At 50.2% G+C, this 18,437-nt stretch overlaps 1 protein-coding gene across 1 annotated transcript in view; it reads left to right on the top strand.

The window, feature by feature from the left end:
• The first annotated feature begins 2,567 nt into the window (after window positions 1-2,567).
• The window catches only part of LOC308576414 (organic solute transporter subunit alpha-like), a 19,291-nt gene continuing 3,421 nt past the window's right edge, over window positions 2,568-18,437 (top strand). The window contains exons 1-6 of the mRNA XM_081175770.1: window positions 2,568-3,043; window positions 3,384-3,535; window positions 5,282-5,355; window positions 6,641-6,796; window positions 15,064-15,175; window positions 18,086-18,338. Coding sequence (XP_081031896.1) covers window positions 2,905-3,043; window positions 3,384-3,535; window positions 5,282-5,355; window positions 6,641-6,796; window positions 15,064-15,175; window positions 18,086-18,338 — 886 coding nt within the window. The 5' untranslated portion in view covers window positions 2,568-2,904. The remainder of the gene's footprint in view (window positions 3,044-3,383; window positions 3,536-5,281; window positions 5,356-6,640; window positions 6,797-15,063; window positions 15,176-18,085; window positions 18,339-18,437) is intronic.

Genomic DNA, 18,437 nt, shown 5'->3' with positions numbered 1-18,437 from the left:
TGTAAGCGGCTCCTGTCCGGTTGGCTCCTTTAAAGCAAGAAGGTTTTGCTTCTCTCCCTCCTCCCCACTCAGCGGCTCTTATCCCGCTTTGCGGGGGGAGGGAGAGAAGCAGAGCTGGAGGGACAGAGAACAACCGGTAGGCTCCTTTAACGCAAGCACGTTCTGCTTCTCTCCCTCCTTAGCGAGCTGAAAAACTTTGCTGGAGGGACAGAGAGCCTGCTTGCTTTAAAGGAGCCGACCGGACAGGAGCCGCTTACACTCGTGTAAGCGGCTCCCCTCCCCTCTCGCTTTGCTCCTTTAAAGCAAGCAGGCTCTCTGTCCCTCCAGCAAAGTTTTTCAGCTCGCTAAGGAGGGAGAGAAGCAGAACCTCCTTGCTTTAAAGTCAGATCACATAGCATGACCATGGCTACAGTTTGCACCAAAAAAATCACGCACCCACTGTTACCTGGGGCTGCAGTGGTGCAAAAACATGGTTACAAACATGGATCCACATGGATCCTCAGGATTTTTGCATTGGGCTACCCCAAACTCACCGTCAGATCACATGTCTGTGGCCACAGCATGAACCACAAAAATCATACATCCACTGTTTCGTTTAGAATATTTTTTTTCTTGTTTTCCTCCTCTAAAATCTACATGCGTGTTATGGTCGGGTGCGTGTTATCGAGCGAAAAATACGGTAATGCCCCACAAGCTTTCTGCACTTTGAGTTTCATAACTGATTTGGCATTATGTCTGAAAACCCAACAGCCTTGCTTAACCATGGTTTGTTCAGCCAACCCATTTCAGTTGCTGAGGCGTGAGGCTAGAGCAGCTGGAAAACAATCCAAATTTAGGAGCAACAAGGTAGGTTTGTTCATCTGTGAGATGACACATGGTTTGTTGAGGAAACCACGGTTAAAACAAACAATGGCTTGGGGCTATGTGTGAATACAGCTATAATAAGGCAGTTTCTTAAATTAATATGCTCCCTGAGTACCAAAAATGATAAGCAGGTTAAGTGGGGGAGAATTCTGGAAATCTGGCTCCTGGCTCTGCTCTGCCTTAATGGAGGCAGACCCCACGGCAGCAGAAGATCATTGGTGAAGGAAAAACAAGGATGATTGAGGTCTAAAGCCTATAGCCTCCTGGGCTTGCTGATCAGGAGGTTGGTGGTTCAAATCTCCACAACGGGGTGAGCTCCTGTTGCTTGGTCCCAGCTGCTGCCAACCTAGCAGTTCGAAAGCATGTCAAAGTGCAAGTAGATAAATAGGTACTGCTCTGGCAGGAAGGTAAATGGCATTTCCGTGCGCTGCTCTGGTTTCGGTGTTCCAATACGCCAGAAGCGACTTAGTCATGCTAGCCACATGACCCAGAAAAACTGTGGACAAACGCTGGCTCCCTCGGCCTGTAAAGCAAGATGAGCGCCGCAACCCCTGAGTCGTTCACGACTGGAGTTAATTGTTAGGGGTCCTTTACCTTTTTATTATTGGACTGTAATTTAAAACTAATAAAAAATTATGATAAAAAAGAGAATTTTGGAAATCTGACAACACACGCATCACTTCTGTTTATATTACAATAGTTTTTTCCCTCACTCTGCGTGATGTCTGGAACTGGTGGCAATGAGGAACAAAAGTGAAGCCACAGGTATACCTCCCCTGCTGCCCCAATATGCACCAGATGTGGAAGTGAAGGGAACCTTTCAAAGTGGGGATTCTGGCTGACAATGTGGCTGTGAAGGCGCCTGAAAAGCGGCACGTGCTGGGCTTCACTTTTCTCTGCTGCTATTAAAGACACAGGAACTCTGTGCCATTTTGCATCTGGTCACCCCTCCGAGTCCTATGAAATGGCGAGAACAAAGCACAATTCCTTACTTCTCAGTGGGCCAAAATATGTTTATGTTAAACTGGTGTCTCCTGCTGCTCCAGTAAAACAATGAGGTTCAGAAAAAGGATGAGAGGTAGGAATGCTATTTTGCTTTTTTCAGTTGCATTTGATTTGCTACCTGTAAAATAAACATTAGGGGGGAAACACTGCAGTGCTTTACTGCTTACTGTTTAATACAATACCCACATTAAAAGGGAAGAAGGTTTGTACACGTGTGGACTGTTAATAGAATGGTGATTGGAAGTCCAGTGAAATTGACTTCCATAGTTATAAACAGCATACAGTCATTGGGGTTCTGTGGGCAGAGCCCACTGGGCAGCAAGGCAGCAGGATTTCAGGGAATAGAACCCTCCCTGTGTTCAGAGCAGCACTGGATAAGAGACAGTAAAAAATAACAGGAGTCTTGCGGCACATTAAAAGAGTAACCAATTTATTATGGTGTTAAGGTTGCTGGCAAGGGAGGCAGGTGGCGTTGTGGGTTAAACCACAGAGCCTAGGACTTGCCGATCAAAAGGGCGGCGGTTCGAATCCCTGTGACGGGGTGAGGTCCCTGCTCCTGCCAACCTAGCAGTTCCAAAGCACGTCAAAGTGCAAGTAGATGAATAGGTACCGCTCCGGTGGGAAGGTAAACGGCGTTTCCGTGCGCTGCTCTGGTTCGCCAGAAGCGGCTTCGTCATGCTGGCCACATGACCCGGAAACTGTATGCTGGCTCCCTCGGCCAATAAAGTGAGATGAGCACCGCAACCCCAGAGTCGTCTGCGACTGAACCTAATGGTCAGGGGTCCCTTTACCTTTACCTTTAAGGTTGCTGGAAATAAGCTCCATGAAGGGAAAAATACAGTTCCCGCGATTCTTTGGGAGAAGTCATGAGCTTCAAATGTGTGTTGAATGTGCTTTAAATATATAGCGTGGGTCTGCCCTCATGGCACAATACTGCCCTGGTTCAGGATTCCCTGGCAGGTGAGGAGAGGTGGACTTGGCCCTGTTGTCAAGACACCTGTGCCTGGCTTGTGTCAATGATTAATGTGGTGACTAATGATGGGAAAGGAAGCGATTATTGATTGGGGGTGGGGAGAACCTGGAGGCACCTGTCCAGGAGAGAGGAAAATGGCGCGCGCCTCAAATTGTTCTCTCTCTGGGGGTCAGTTCCCTTTGTCATCGGAGATCTTTCAAGGTGAGTTTGGGGGAGCTGTTGTGAGGTGGAGAATCATGACCAGGACGCGGCTGTGGTTGGAAGCAAGGAGAGCCGGCCAGAGGGTACGGAAAGGCAGAGGAAAGGGCTTCAGAACTTACTCTGTTTTTGACTCAGCCATGGGACATGGTGCAGTAAGAACAGAGTGCCTTTGACCATGTGCAGAGTGCCTTCTCCTCACACATGAAAAAGCCCAGCCAGCCCTTGTATATCTGGGGTCAGGAAGAAAGGCTTCCGGGTCGGATAAGGTGCTCTGTAGTATTCCTGCTTGAGGGATCTCTGCGCTTTTATTCCCTGACTCACCACTGTCCCTTTTGCACAGTCATCAAGGCTCAGATCTGGATCTTCTTAGTCCCCGTTTTCCTGGGCCTCGTGCAGGTCGGCCTCTTCCTGGAGCAGATGGGCTTCTTCCTGCGCCATGGCAACAGCTCCCGCCGAACCAGCCTCTCGCTCTGGATCCTGGGGGTCTATCCGGTAAGAATGGGCAAAGGAGGCAGGCAGCCTTCCCTTGCGTCTCAGCCTCTTAAGACTGCAACCCTGTGTTCACTTCCTAGGAAATCCAGCTGAGAAACCACAGTGAAGCTGATTTAGGATCCTGGCTAACACTTGGGTCCATTCATTTCAATAGGTTTACCCTGAGTAAAAGTTAGCTGCCTGCAACCCACTGTTCCCATGCTTGCAGCTCTCCCTACGTACTAGTCACACATAACTGCTTCACACAAATGTGTAATTAGCTGGCTTGGTCTGCAGCCTCATGTTGAGATAGCAGCTAGTGGTTTAAACGGAAGGCTGCAGACACACAACAATTCAGAGTATCTTCTGCCACCCGCCCCACAAAGAATTCTGAGCACAGTACAGTAGTTCATAGAATCATAGAATCATAGAGTTGGAAGAGACCACAAGGGCCATCGAGTCCAACCCCCTGCCAGGCAGGAAACACCATCAGAGCACTCCTGACATATGGTTGTCAAGCCTCTGCTTAAAGACCTCCAAAGTAGGAGACTCCACCACACTCCTTGGCAGCAAATTCCACTGTCGAACAGCTCTTACTGTCAGGAAGTTCTTCCTAAAGTTTAGGTGGAATCTTCTTTCTTGTAGTTTGGATCCATTGCTCCGTGTCCGCTTCTCTGGAGCAGCAGAAAACAACCTTTCTCCCTCCTCTATGTGACATCCTTTTATATATTTGAACATGGCTATCATATCACCCCTTAACCTCCTCTTCTCCAGGCTAAACATGCCCAGCTCCCTTAGCCGTTCCTCATAACAAGTCAAGGACAAATAGACTGAAAAACAGTTTCTATCCAAGAGCTGTGGCCTTTTTGAATGCTGTAACTCGATAGTGAGATCTGGGAGTTTTTGGGGGTGGTTTGGGTGTGGTTGGAAGGTGGTTTGTTTGGTTGTTGTTGTTGTTTTGCTTTTACTGTTTTTAAGGGATGGCATCCAATTTCGTTGCACTTGTGCAATGTTGCACTAGTGTAATGACAATAAAGAATCTATCTATCTATCTATCTATCTATCTATCTATCTATCTATCTATCTATCTATCTATCTATCTATAAGGCATCGTTTCCAGGCCTTTGACCATTTTGGTTGCCCTCCTCTGGACACGTTCCAGTTTGTCAGTGTCCTTCTTGAACTGTGGTGCCCAGAACTGGACACAGTACTCCAGGTGAGGTCTGACCAGAGCAGAAAACAGTGGCACTATTACTTCCCTTGATCTAGATGCTATACTCCTATTGATGCAGCCCAGAATTGCATTGGCTTTTTTAGCTGCTGCATCACACTGTTGGCTCATGTCAAGTTTGTGGTCAACCAAGACTCCTAGATCCTTTTCACATGTACTGCTCTCAAGCCAGGTGTCACCCATCTTGTATTTGTGCCTCTCATTTTTTTTGCCCAAGTGCAATACTTTACATTTCTCCCTGTTAAAATTCATCTTGTTTGTTTTTGCCCAGTTCTCTAATCTGTCAAGGTCGTTTTGAAGTGTGATCCTGTCCTCTGGGGTGTTAGCCACCCCTCCCAGTTTGTGAAAGGCTACTGAGAACCGTAACTCAGAGAGGGGTGAACTATAGCACCCCAAAGTCTTTGTGGGGGGAAATCTGCGCTGAATGTGCTTTGCATAAAATGGATTGTGTAAAGGAATGTGCTGCTTAGGGACAAATTGCAATCCAAACCAGGTGCAAATCTTTTAATATCATATCCCATCTCCTTATCCAACAGGTGTTCAGTCTCACTTCCCTCATCGGTTTGTTCATCCCTCGCACTTCCTTCGTATGTAACTTTGTGGCCTCCATGTGAGTTTCTTTTGATGGGAGTGGGAACAGGCGGTGGAAGGAGCAGGATTAAATGTAATTTATCCTAAGGGTGGCGCTGTGGGTTAAACCACAGAGCTTAGGACTTGCCAATCAGAAGGTCGGCGGTTCGAATCCCGGGGTGAGCTCCTGTTGCTCGGTCCCTGCTCCTGCCAACCTAGGAGCTCAAAAGTATGCCAAAGTGCAAGTAGATAAATAGGTACCACTCTGGCGGAAAGGTAAACGGCGTTTCTGTGTGCTGCGCAGTTTCGCCAGAAGCTGCTTAGTCATGCTGGCCACATGACCCAGAAGCTGTATGCCGGCTTCCTCGGCCAATAAAGCGAGATGAGCGCCGCAACCCCAGAGTCGGCCACGACTGGGCCTAATGGTCAGGGGTACCTTTACCTTTATCCTGAGGGAATTACTGCCAAGAAGACCTGAAGTTATCTACTTCAGGATTGTTTTTCCTCGAAAAATCTGCAGCAAGGCTGGGGAACCTTTGGCACTGCAGATGTTGCGGAATCACAACTCCCATCATCCCTGGCCATTGGCTGTGTTTGCTGGGGCTTATGGGAGATGTAGTTTAGCATCTTTTAGAGGGCCCCAGGTTCCCCACAGCTGGTCTACAGGATGCAACCAAAGTTGCCACTGTGTTTGCTTTTTTTGACAAATGACTCTATGGTGAATGAAGTTTGCCATCACCTTTGGGAAGGAGTCTGTGAACCTTTAATGACTGCATGGCGGTCTCCTTCATGAAGACGGTGGGCAAACTCAAGTTGCAACAGATTATCCTCCAGAATCCCAATGCCACATTATGGAACGTTTACTGCAGGTAAGGCTCTAGATTCCCTCAACGCACTTACTCCATTTACTGGCTGGCTGGTCCACTGGATCATTTCCCACCACCCAAATTTAGCTGCATTTGGACCCAGGTCTATTAAACTGATAACTACTAGAGCACAATGACCACTTCACTGGGACTATAGAATAGCGTCATTCTGGCTGTTCATCCCACCTTCCATTTCCCCATGTCCACCTTCACAATAAATATTATGCAGAAACACCTTTCCTCCTTCAAAATGGATGTGGCCTTGTAGCCTTGTGTCCTGAACGTGTGCACCACATTTCAGCCTGAGAACCCAAGGAAGGATATTGTGTATATCATACAAACAAAAGGTGACTTAAGCCTAAGGTCTGAACTTGCTCCACCAACTAGTCCTCTCCAGCTCCACAAAATTGCCTGTTTGATCCAGCAGATGCATAGTCTGTAACTCTCCTGTTCCTACAGCTACCACTCCATCACCCTCTGGAAATTCCTTGCATTGATCAGAGATTTCTTTGGCGGATCAGACCGAATGCTCCAGCAACTGGAGAGCCAGCGCGTTTCTCCAAACCCTTTCCCCTGTTGCTGCTGTTGCTGCCTTCCTGAAATTGCTGCCAACAGGTAAGCAGAGCCTGCCTTTGTGCCGTGTCAGAGTTGGTCCTGCACATTATAGCTTCCTGATTGTACCCTATAATCTGCAACTGATCCAGAACAGCTCAACTAAATGCATTCCGCCCCCTTCTTACATCAGGCTCTGCGAAATTTCCTCATTCCCCACATCTCCTTGTTCCTTTTGCTTACATTTTTAGATTATGAAAAGCGCAGGCAAGGACTTGTGGTTTTGTTTTTATTTCTCAGTGGTGCCTAGCACATGACAGATGGTGATAAGCCTTTTCCTTAAGGTCCTACAATGACACAAACACACACATTCATGTTGTACAACAACTTGAAGCTTCCAGACCTTCACATTAGAGCTGTCCTCCTAATATGCCTTTTACCGTATTTATTCTCCTATCTCCATGGCTGCGCAAACCCTGTGCTTTTAAATACATATAAAATGTTGAGCCAGGCTGAATTATTTGACCTCTAAAAATTCTGCAAATCACATTTCCTTATTCTGGTTTTCCCGTTCAATGTCTCATTTTCTTAGTTCTTGTTTTATGCTGCTTTTAGTTTTAGATTTTTAATGTACAGTGGTGCCCCGCAAGACGAATGCCTCGCAAGATGAAAAACTCGCTAGACGAAAGGGTTTTGCGGTTTCTGAGCTGCTTCGCAAGACGAATTTCCCTATGGGCTTGCTTCGCAAGACGAAAACGTCTTGCGTTTTTTGCAAGTTTGTTTCCTTTTTCTTAACACTGTTAATACAGTTGCGACTTGACTTCGAGGAGCAACTCATAGAATGCGGTGTGGTAGCCTTTTTTGAGGTTTTGGGTGATTTTTGAAGCTTTTCCAAAACTTTTCCGACACCGTGCTTCGCAAGACGAAAAATTCGCTAGACGAAAAAACTCGCGGAACGAATTAATTTCGTCTTGCAAGGCACCACTGTATCTAATTTATGTGTAAGGGTGTAAGGGTGGCACTGTGGTCTAAACCACATAGCCTAGGGCATGCCGATCATAAGGTCAGCGGTTCGAATCCCCGCAACAGGGTGAGCTCCCGTTGCTGCTCTGGTTTCACCAGAAGTGGCTTAGTCATGCTGGCCACATGACCCAGAAAAACTGTCTGCGGACAAATGCTGGCTCCTTTGGCCAGTAAAGCGAGATGAGCGCTGCAACCCCAGAGTCATCCATGACTGGACCTAACGGTCAGGGGTCCCTTTACCTTTACCTTTAATTTATGTGTGGCCAGAACCAGAGGCACCATTCACCTGTGGAGCTTGTAGCCAGGGCTGCTGCAACAAATAGCTGTGCCAGCCTTTGGGAGGCAGAGACATGAGAGGGCATCAGAGCAGGAAGGGAAGGGAAGAGAAGAGGCACAGAGGCCAGTGTTTCCTGCAGCACCCCTGACCATCATTCAAGGCACCCCAGGGTACCATGGTGCACTGGTTGTATATAGGAAGTGCAGTGTAAGCAGTGGAAGTCAGCCAATGACATTTTATTATTGAGATATTTGTAGAATAAATTTGGAAGAAATTCTTCCAACTTTTCTTCTTCTTCTCTTTATTTTCTCTTTTTCTTTCTTTTATCTCTTTTGTTCTTTTTTATATATGTGCGCTTATCTGAAATATATATGTATGTATGTGTCAGGGGTTTAGGTGCAGAGGCACGGGCAAGGGAGGAAACAGAGAGCGAAGGGGAGGAGACAGAGGAAAGGATGAGTGATGACGACGACCCGAGATCTCCCAGTCTTTCCAGTGAATCAGAGGATTCACAGAAAGGAGCACCAGTGGCCAGGGCAAGGGGGGAGTCTAGGGAGGCACCCCAGGAAGATAGAGCCAGAGGAGACTCAGGGGGAAGCAGCTGGAAATCGGGACCAGCGTCACCGCCAGGAAGCAGGGAAGAGGAAAGGAGCCAGGGGGGAAGCGCTGGCAGCTCACCACAGGAGGGAGGGCAGGAGTCAGGAGTGGCCACACCTCCATCGGGGAGCGAAGAAACGGTTAAGAGGAAAGTGGAAGGTTGGGCGCGCGCGCCAAGTTCAAATGCAGAGGAAGGCGGCGCAGTGAGCAGCCCCGAAAGGGAACCAGGTCCTAAAGCCCGGCGCAAGGAGGCAGAAGGGTCCGGGTCAGCGTCAGAAGAATCCCGGAAGGAAGAAGCCCCGGGGGGTAGAGGGACCCAGAGGAGGACAGTCAGGAGGAAAAGGTGGAGCAAGGCTAGGATATTAAGTTGGTGCGCACGGGGCGGAGACTCAGACGGAGCCTCGCCGATCTAGCTAGTAGACGTAGAGTTGCAGACAGCAGCGTGAGAATGGAAACTGTAATTCAATAAAGACTTTTACTTAATGACCGCTGGCTAGCGTGATCCTCTGTGAGCTAGGATCTGGAAGCAGCTCTGACAGTAGGCTCCGTCTCTACATTGTGGGCATCTGCAGCCTCGAGGAGGGGAGAGAAACAGGCGCCCACTAGCGAGCTCACGAACGGCAGGAGACATGACGGCTGAGCAGCAGATAGAGGACCTCAGAAAAGCAGTGGCACAACTGAACGCCGAGGTTCTTGCATCCAGGAAGAGAGAGGACGAGGCAGCTGCCGCCTGCAGGGATCTCCAGGTCAGGTTAGACGTACTGGCAAAGCAAACACCCCGGCAGGAGGGAATTGGGTTGGCGAGACGGACAGGCGGGCTGCTCTCTCACTTCGATGGGAACCTGCAACAGTATCCCAACTTTAGAGCCGACGTACTGTGCGCACTGCAACTGCTGCATAAAGACTTTAGAGATGAACAGGAGAGAGTGGGGTTCATCATGTCCCATCTGCATGGGGAGGCGAAAGCATGGTTGCGCAATTTATGGAGAGATAACGATCCGGCGCTCCAGAATGCGGATGCCTTTATTAAAGCGATGGATGGGTGTTTCTTATCAAGTATTGACATTGATCTTGCACGGAAGGAGGTGCATGGGCTGAGACAAGGGAGGGCCAGCGTCAGACAGTATCATGCCCGCTTTTTCGCCTTGGTCAGCGCCCTGGAATGGGACAGAGATTCGGCTCCTGTAAGAGACCTCTTTTGGGAGGGACTGCACAACTCGATTAAAGATGAGATAGCGAGGGGGGAGAGACCCCGAACCACCCAGGAGGTCGTTCAGAGGGCACTGGCAGTGGGGGTGAGGCTGGAAGGACGTCCGTGGAGCAAGGACGAAGGACGTGGAGGGCGCGAACCAGCCGGGGGCCCCTCCTTCTTTCCCAGAGAAGCAGCGCGGGCGCAATCCACGCCTCCGCCAGGAGGAGGAGCCGAACCTATGGAGGTTGGAGGTGCAAGGGCTCAGTCAGCAACCAGAGCCCTAGCACCGGCAGCAGTGAAGGCGAAGCCTCCTAGAGGGACCAGGAAGTGTTACGTCTGTGAGCAGCCAGGGCATATGGCGAAAGAGTGTCCCCAGAGGCCCCACAAGCTTACTGCAGCCTCAGCAATGGTGACTGCAGCAACGCAGCAGGGAGGACCACAGCAGGGAAACGACGATGTCTGGCTGGAGGAAGAGGCACTGGGGCCCAGCCAGACGTGTTAGTGACGCAGTCCCCAGAAATTTTACAGCCAGTGAACCCCCTCCCGCCCAAACCAGTAGTGAGGCTCACAGCATCTCTCCAGCTGCCCGATGGAATCACCATGGACGTGCCAATCACCATCGACTCCGGCAGCAACGCGGACTTTATAGGGCAGGAATTTGTCGACAGGCACGCTGTGCAGTTGCTGCCGGCCACACTGCCCCTGCAGGTTGTCACGGTGGATGGCAGGGAGCTGCTAGGGGGGCAAGTGGTGAAGCAGACGCCACCAATGGTGATGCGACTTGGGAATCACAGGGAAGTCATCAGCTTCAACGTCACTCAACTGTCTGACACGCCCATTGTATTGGGCATGAGTTGGCTGGACAAGCACAGCCCAACGATGGCTTGGTTCCAGAGGCAGCTGGTCTTCGGCTCTTCCTTTTGTGCTGAACACTGCATCGTACCCAGGCAGGAAGGAGAGGAAGAGGAGTCACAGCTGCTGCTAGGCACGCTGCAAGCGATTCCCCACAAGTACGCAGAATTTCTGGAAGTTTTCTGCGAGAAGGAGGCGGACAGGCTACCCCCTCACAGACCATATGACTGCAAAATTGACCTGCTGCCGGGGGCGGCGCTGCCTAAAGGGAAGCTGTATTCCATGTCTGAGGACGAACTGCAGGAACTCAAAGACTTCATCGATCATAATTTGGAGCGCGGTTTCATCCGGGAGTCTAAGGCAGCGGGGGGCAGTCCTGTATTCTTTGTTAAGAAGCGAGACACGCCCCAAAAAAGACTCGTAGTGGATTACAGGATTTTGAACAGTGTGACCAAGCCGTCGGACTTCCCCATGCCCCGCATCGACGACCTCCTGGCGAAGGTACGGAAGGGAAAGGTGTTCACCAAGTTGGACCTGCGGGGGGCGTACAACCTCATTCGCATGCGGGAGGGTGATGAGTGGAAGACAGCCATGTTCACGCCACTGGGTACCTACGAATACAGAGTTATGCCTTTTGGACTGCAAAATGGCGCTCACGTTTTTCAAGCATTTATGCATCACGTGTTGGCGGGACTTCTCTACAAGACGTGCGTCTGTTTCTTGGATGACATCCTGATCTTTTCGGAGTCGCAGCAAGAACATGACAAGCACGTCAAGGAAGTGCTGGGCAGGCTAAAGCAACACAGGCTCTACGCCAAGCTGGAGAAGTGCCAATTTGACGTGCCGGAGGTGGATTTTCTGGGCTACAAGCTGTCTGACAAGGGGCTCGCCATGGACAGCGCCAAGGTTCGAGCAGTGTTGGATTGGAAGAGCCCACGCAACCGGAAGGAGGTCCAACGGTTTGTCGGCTTTGCGAACTTCTATCGCAAGTTTATCAAGGGCTTCGCGATGCAGACGGCGGCCATCACTGACACCCTTAGCTCCAAGAAGAAGAAGTTCATTTGGACAGAGCAGGCGGAGCAGTCCTTTCAGGCCCTCAAGCGTCTCTTCGCGTCGGAAGAGCAGTTGCTTCATGTCAACCCCAGCATGCCGATGAGGGTGGAGACAGACGCTTCGGACAGAGCAGTGGGGGCGGTCCTGCTGCAGAAGGACCCGCAGGGCGTGTGGCGGCCGGGAGCGTTTTACTCCAGGAAGCTCAGCAAGTCCGAGCAGAACTACACCATATGGGACAGGGAGTTGCTGGCCATTCATGCAGCGTTCAAGGCGTGGAGGCACTTTCTGATCGGCGCCAAGCACACGGTGCAGGTTTGCACGGACCACAAGAATCTGGAACACTGGCGCACGGCACAGTTCCTGAACCAGAGGCAGATACGTTGGGCTGAGTTCTTTGCGGACTTCGACTTCCGCATAGAGTATGTCCCGGGGGACACCAACATCATGGCAGACGCTCTCTCCCGCAAGCCACAGTATCTGGAGGACGCAACACCAGCGGCCGCCATGCACATCTTTGCACCGACAGTGTGGGCGTGCGCCGCGGCGACCGTGGACCTAGAGGCGGTGCGGCGAGCGTTGCAGGGGGACTCCTTCGCACGAGCAAAGATGGCAGAGGTGCAAAGGGGCAAGGCAGCGGCCGACGGTTTCCAGCTACGAGATGGATTGCTCATCCGTAAAGGGGCCATCTACGTGCCGGGTGACGAACTTCGAGCCAAGGTGCTACAGCAGCTGCACGACGCACCCACGGCCGGGCACTTTGGCAAGGAGAAGACGGTGGAATTAGTAGCCAGGGATTTCTGGTGGCCTGGAATGAGAGGGGAGGTCGCAGACTACGTGGCGAGGTGTGACACCTGCCAGAGGGCAAAGCCGGTGCACAAACCGCCGGCTGGACTGTTGGAGCCGCTGCAAACTCCGGTCGAACCTTGGGAAAGGGTGGCTCTGGACTTTGTCACGGATCTGCCCAGCTCAAGGGGCAAGACGGCAGTGTTGGTGGTTGTGGACCTGTTCTCCAAGATGGCGCATTTCATTCCGTGTGCTAAGGTGGCCACGGCAGAGCAAACCGCCAAACTGTTCATAGACCACGTGTTCAAGGTTCACGGTCTGCCACGGTCTATTCTGTCCGACCGCGGGCGGCAGTTCATCTCGAACTTCTGGCAGAAGCTGATGGGCTTCCTAAACGTCAAGATCAATCTGGCGTCGGCGAGACACCCGCAGACCAACGGGCAAGCGGAGCGAGCCAATGCCATCATGCAGCAGTACCTGAGATGTTATGCAAACCAACAGCCTGCGACGTGGGTGGATTACCTGCCGCTTGCAGAGTTTGCCTACAACAACACGAAGCACGTATCCACGGGCGTCACGCCGTTCTTCGCCAACAACGGGCGGCACCCTAGAACCTTCCCGGGACTGGAATGCAGGGGAGAAGGGGAGCCGCAGTCAGCAGATGCGTTCGCGTCGGAACTGCAGGAAGTCCACGATCAGCTGCGGCGCCACCTGGAGCTGGCTAAACACGCATACAAGGTACAAGCGGACAAACACAGAAGGGTTGGCGAAGAGCTCCACGTGGGAGACTGGGTCTGGTTAGCAGCCCACGCAGTGCCGGCCAGGTCGTTGGCCAAGAAGAAACTAGGGCATAAACAACTGGGGCCATACCAAGTCGAAGAGCAGGTCAACCCGGTGGCTTTCAGGCTGGCGCTTCCGGAGGGTTCCAGAATGCATCCGGTGTTCCACAGATCGGTGCTCACTCCCTACAAGGCACCGCACAGGTTCCAGGAACCCGGAACGGCGCCGAGTCCGCTCAGAGAAGGAACGGGGCACGCGGGAGTGGCACAGGAGGAGCGCATCAACGAAGTCACGGAGATTTTGGACTCCAGATGGGGGGAAGAGGGAGTAGAATACTTTCTCGCCAGGGAGGGCACCCCGGCCAGTGCGAACAGCTGGGTGCCGGGCTACGCTTTGGACGAACCTCTGCTCAAAGACGAGTTTCATGCCCTCTTCCCACATAGACCTATGCCAGCAGACTTTTTCGACGACTGGCTTTTCACGCCCACGCTTTCGGACAGCACGTTCAGGGGGTTCGACTCGGACGAGGAACCAACACGAGACGTCCGTTCCCCGGAGGGGTCACCCTCGGGATCTGTCTCAGAACCCTCGTATTGGTGGGACGATAGGCCGGAGGAGCAGTTCCGCAGGAAGTGGCTGGACTGTTCCGGCCGAGCAACGCCGCCTGGAGGAAGTGCGGGAGAGACGGACATGGACATTTTCGGGGACGACCCGGGTTTCGAGCACGGCGGCACAGAGATGGAAGAGGAGGTGACTGTCGTCAACGAGAGCAGAGAGGAAGACCCGGAAGAGTTCCGATGGAGGCCTGCCACGGGAAGCGACCGATATCCGACGTTCGTCCCTTTGCAACAGCAGCCCCCAGCTCCAGCACCGGAAGGAGGGGAGGGGGGACTGGGGGGCTTCGAGGGGGGGATGGATGTCAGGGGTTTAGGTGCAGAGGCACGGGCAAGGGAGGAAACAGAGAGCGAAGGGGAGGAGACAGAGGAAAGGATGAGTGATGACGACGACCCGAGATCTCCCAGTCTTTCCAGTGAATCAGAGGATTCACAGAAAGGAGCACCAGTGGCCAGGGCAAGGGGGGAGTCTAGGGAGGCACCCCAGGAAGATAGAGCCAGAGGAGACTCAGGGGGAAGCAGCTGGAAATCGGGACCAGCGTCACCGCCAGGAAGCAGGGAAGAGGAAAGGAGCCAGGGGGGAAGCGCTGGCAGCTCACCACAGGAGGGAGGGCAGGAGTCAGGAGTGGCCACACCTCCATCGGGGAGCGAAGAAACGGTTAAGAGGAAAGTGGAAGGTTGGGCGCGCGCGCCAAGTTCAAATGCAGAGGAAGGCGGCGCAGTGAGCAGCCCCGAAAGGGAACCAGGTCCTAAAGCCCGGCGCAAGGAGGCAGAAGGGTCCGGGTCAGCGTCAGAAGAATCCCGGAAGGAAGAAGCCCCGGGGGGTAGAGGGACCCAGAGGAGGACAGTCAGGAGGAAAAGGTGGAGCAAGGCTAGGATATTAAGTTGGTGCGCACGGGGCGGAGACTCAGACGGAGCCTCGCCGATCTAGCTAGTAGACGTAGAGTTGCAGACAGCAGCGTGAGAATGGAAACTGTAATTCAATAAAGACTTTTACTTAATGACCGCTGGCTAGCGTGATCCTCTGTGAGCTAGGATCTGGAAGCAGCTCTGACAGTATGTATTTGCAATATTTTGCTTATATTTTGTAATAATTATGTTAAATATTTTTTTAAAAAAAGAAAAGAAAGAAAACCACTGGCTTCTTCCTCTTCTACAGAACAAACTTGCGATGTATGACGCTGGCTGTGTATCAGCTCTCTGTCATCAGGACCATCCTCTTTTTCGTCACCCTTATCCTCTGGACGGATGAGAAATATGACTATGGCGATGTAAGTAATTCTGGCTGTGAAATTCATGGCTAACAGGCAGAGAGGAAGGGAATTAAGTCACACCTTGGGCATGTCTATTAAGCACAGAATGATTACTTGGTATTCCCAGTGATGCTGCAGGTTGGATATTTTCCTGAGGAAAGTGACAGGTGCCCATTCTTTGGTCTGTTGATAGATGCTTCCATTGGACTGAGCTGACTTGAATCTGGGCATTCTTATGAGTAACAAAGCTGGTCTTAATTATAGCCAAAGCATATCAAATTGATGTGGCAAGGCAGCTCAAATTCTGTATGGATAATGATAGGAAGCTTTGGCTGAACCTTAGCAGTAGTTTCTTTGGATGACAACCATAGAACAAGGTTGGTATCGCCACTGGATCTTACCATGAAAATGCTGTTACGTTCCTGAGCACCAGGCTGGGACCACCCAGGGCAAACCTGGCAATTAGGGAATGGGGCAACTGTGGATTGGTATCAGTTAAAAGTTGCTCATCAGGATTTTAAAAGCAGAGTAAAATTCCACAGCCCTGGGAATGGAAGCTTGCAAGCAGCCTCCAGTTCAAGTAAGTGCAGAACATAAATTGAAAGGTGGGAAGGAAATGAATGTGAGAAGCAAGTTCAAAGAATTGTGTTGCCTTGGTTAACAGGCAAAGAGGGAAGAGCAAGGGCCACTCCTGGGTGATATAAGCAGAACCACCACCACTTCTGGCCCTCAGACCACCTCCGGATTTCCATAGATGGAACTATATTATGTTAGAGATGTATATGAAGTGGTCCCCTTCAGGTCTTCCGCTGGCGCCCACAAAATATTTATCTCAACACACACCCATCACCCCACCATGAAGCATGGAGGGTGGTTAAGGTAACATTTTCTCCCTTGAAATGTCCATAGACCTGAAAGGGGAAGTTAGAAAAGCAATGGTCTTTCCCACTTCCTCTTTTAGCTCTATGGGCTTTTCAAGGCTCAGATTGTTTTGGATCCAGCTTTTACCCAGATCCCTTGGAAATGGTGTGTGAGTTCTCTCTCTCTGTGAGATACTTGCTCAGGTGTGGAGCCCACAGCACTCATTCAAAAATTCAGATCTTCCTATGTGCCTTAAAAAACATTGATGATCCCTGCTGACAAAGAGCGCAACAGCATTTCCCATCTTCTCTGTTAATTTAAAGCCAGATAAATTGAACCAGTGATTTCATGATTAGGCTATAGATCAGGATGGGATTAGCTACAGTAGAAATTTGAGCTTTTCTATAGTTATTGTATCCTGCTATTTATATGCAGTTTGGCAAGCTGTTCACATTTCTGATTATACCAAAGTACTAGTGCTGAAGCTTAGCCTTTTCCATGATTTATTTTCATACATTTTTATACCCCTGCTTAATATTTCAAAAAACCCTGTGGTATTAATTTGTAGGAAGAAACTTAAGAAAGGTGTCCTAAAAACAACAACAACCTAAATATACTCTTGAGAGCTAATGTTTCAGGACCTTGAACTGTGTTTTTTGTTTTCTCAAATGTGCTGATCTTCACTGTACCATTCAGCAGTAGACAAAATAAAAAAATTCTTTCCAGTAGCACCTTAAAGACCAACTAAGTTAGTTCTTGGTATGAGCTTTCGTGTGCATGCACACTTCTTCAGATACACTGAAACAGAAGTTGCCTGATCCTTCTATATAGTTGCTGAATTGCAACTCATTACCAAACTTAAAACCATGGAGAGACCTGGTCTGAACAAAGACATTGGATTCTTATCTCACTATACATGACTAAGCCATTTTTCACCTTCTCACCCCTTGCCTTTTCCTGTAAGACCTATTGCAGTTGTTAAGAGTCGTCAACAGGCTCATCTCAGCTATCTGCCAATCTCCCATTCCCACCACCCTTCTGAGTAATACCCCTCCCCACCTTCTCACTATATAGAAGGATCTGGCAACTTCTGTTTCAGTGTATCTGAAGAAGTGTGCATGCACACGAAAGCTCATACCAAGAACTAACTTAGTTGGTCTTTAAGGTGCTACTGGAAGGAATTTTTTTATTTTGACTATGGCAGACCAACACGGCTACCTACCTGTAACTGAATTCAGCAGCAGAGTTAGGGAATTTTAGATTCTGCACTTAACAGTCTTATTGCTTCCATGGGTAAGTGTCTGTGGCTCTTTAGGAGCTAATGTGCATTACTCAAAATGGCATAAGCCACTTTGGGTGGGCCCACTTTCTCCTGCTGCTGAGGGGGGCCCTGGACTTCTACTCAAAAGTCTTGCTCTGAAAGTGCCATTCGTGACAGATAATTTTGCCCAAATACGTGTTGCTGGGGAGAGTCAAAGCATCTGACATCTCATTTGCCCATCCCTCTCTCCCAGGTGAGCTACACCAACCCCAACTCTTACATCTACACCATCATTCCCATCTCCACATTCCTTTCTTAAAATATTTTTAATTTATATTTAACATACTATTTCCAACAATCATTGAACATAATTTCATACCTTATACAATTCTTTGACTTCCATCAATCACATCTGAAAAGTTTCCAATCTTTTTCACTTAATTTACATTTCTTAATTTCACTATTACTTTTAATTTTCTTAACTAATAGCTCTCTTCATAACCTTCCTTGCAATATTTCATATGTTCCTCCTTACAAGGCTTCTTGCAATCCTACTAGCATAATCTGTTGATTACGATTGCTTTTCAAATAGTTCACATATTTATTCCAGTCCTCCGAGAATCTCTGGTCCTGCAGGTTTCAAATCCTATCTATCATCTTACCTAATTTTGCATAGTCCATTAATTTCGTCTGCCATTCTTCTTCCGTCGGTAATTCTTCTCGTTTCCATTTCTGGGCCCAAACACATGTTGCTGGGGGGAGTCCCAGAATCTGACATCTCACCTTTGCCCATCCCTCTCTCCCAGGTGGGCTACACCAACCCCAACTCTTACATCTACGCCATCATTGCCATCTCCACATTCCTATCCTTCTATGGCTACTTGCTCTTCTACAAAGCCACCAAGCCAGCGCTCAACGGCTACAGCTTGCGCTCCAAGTTTGTCTGCATCATCTTGGTTCTCGTCCTCTGCGGCCTGCAGAGTGGGATCCTGGAGACCATGGGGGCAGTGGGGGCCATCCCTTGCAGCCCACCTCTCTCCCCGGTGACACGCTCCCAAGGTAAGCTGCTTCAGGGAGGCCAGGAGCCTGCAGCAGGCGCCATTGAGGGTGGCTGGCTGACGGGCAAGTCAACCTCACTCTCTGACTTGCCATCTCAGG

This window comes from Podarcis bocagei (assembly GCF_964188305.1).
Source record: "Podarcis bocagei genome assembly, chromosome: 17".
Taxonomy (NCBI): Eukaryota; Metazoa; Chordata; class Lepidosauria; order Squamata; family Lacertidae; genus Podarcis; species Podarcis bocagei.
This window is presented reverse-complemented; position numbering and strand designations above follow the sequence as displayed.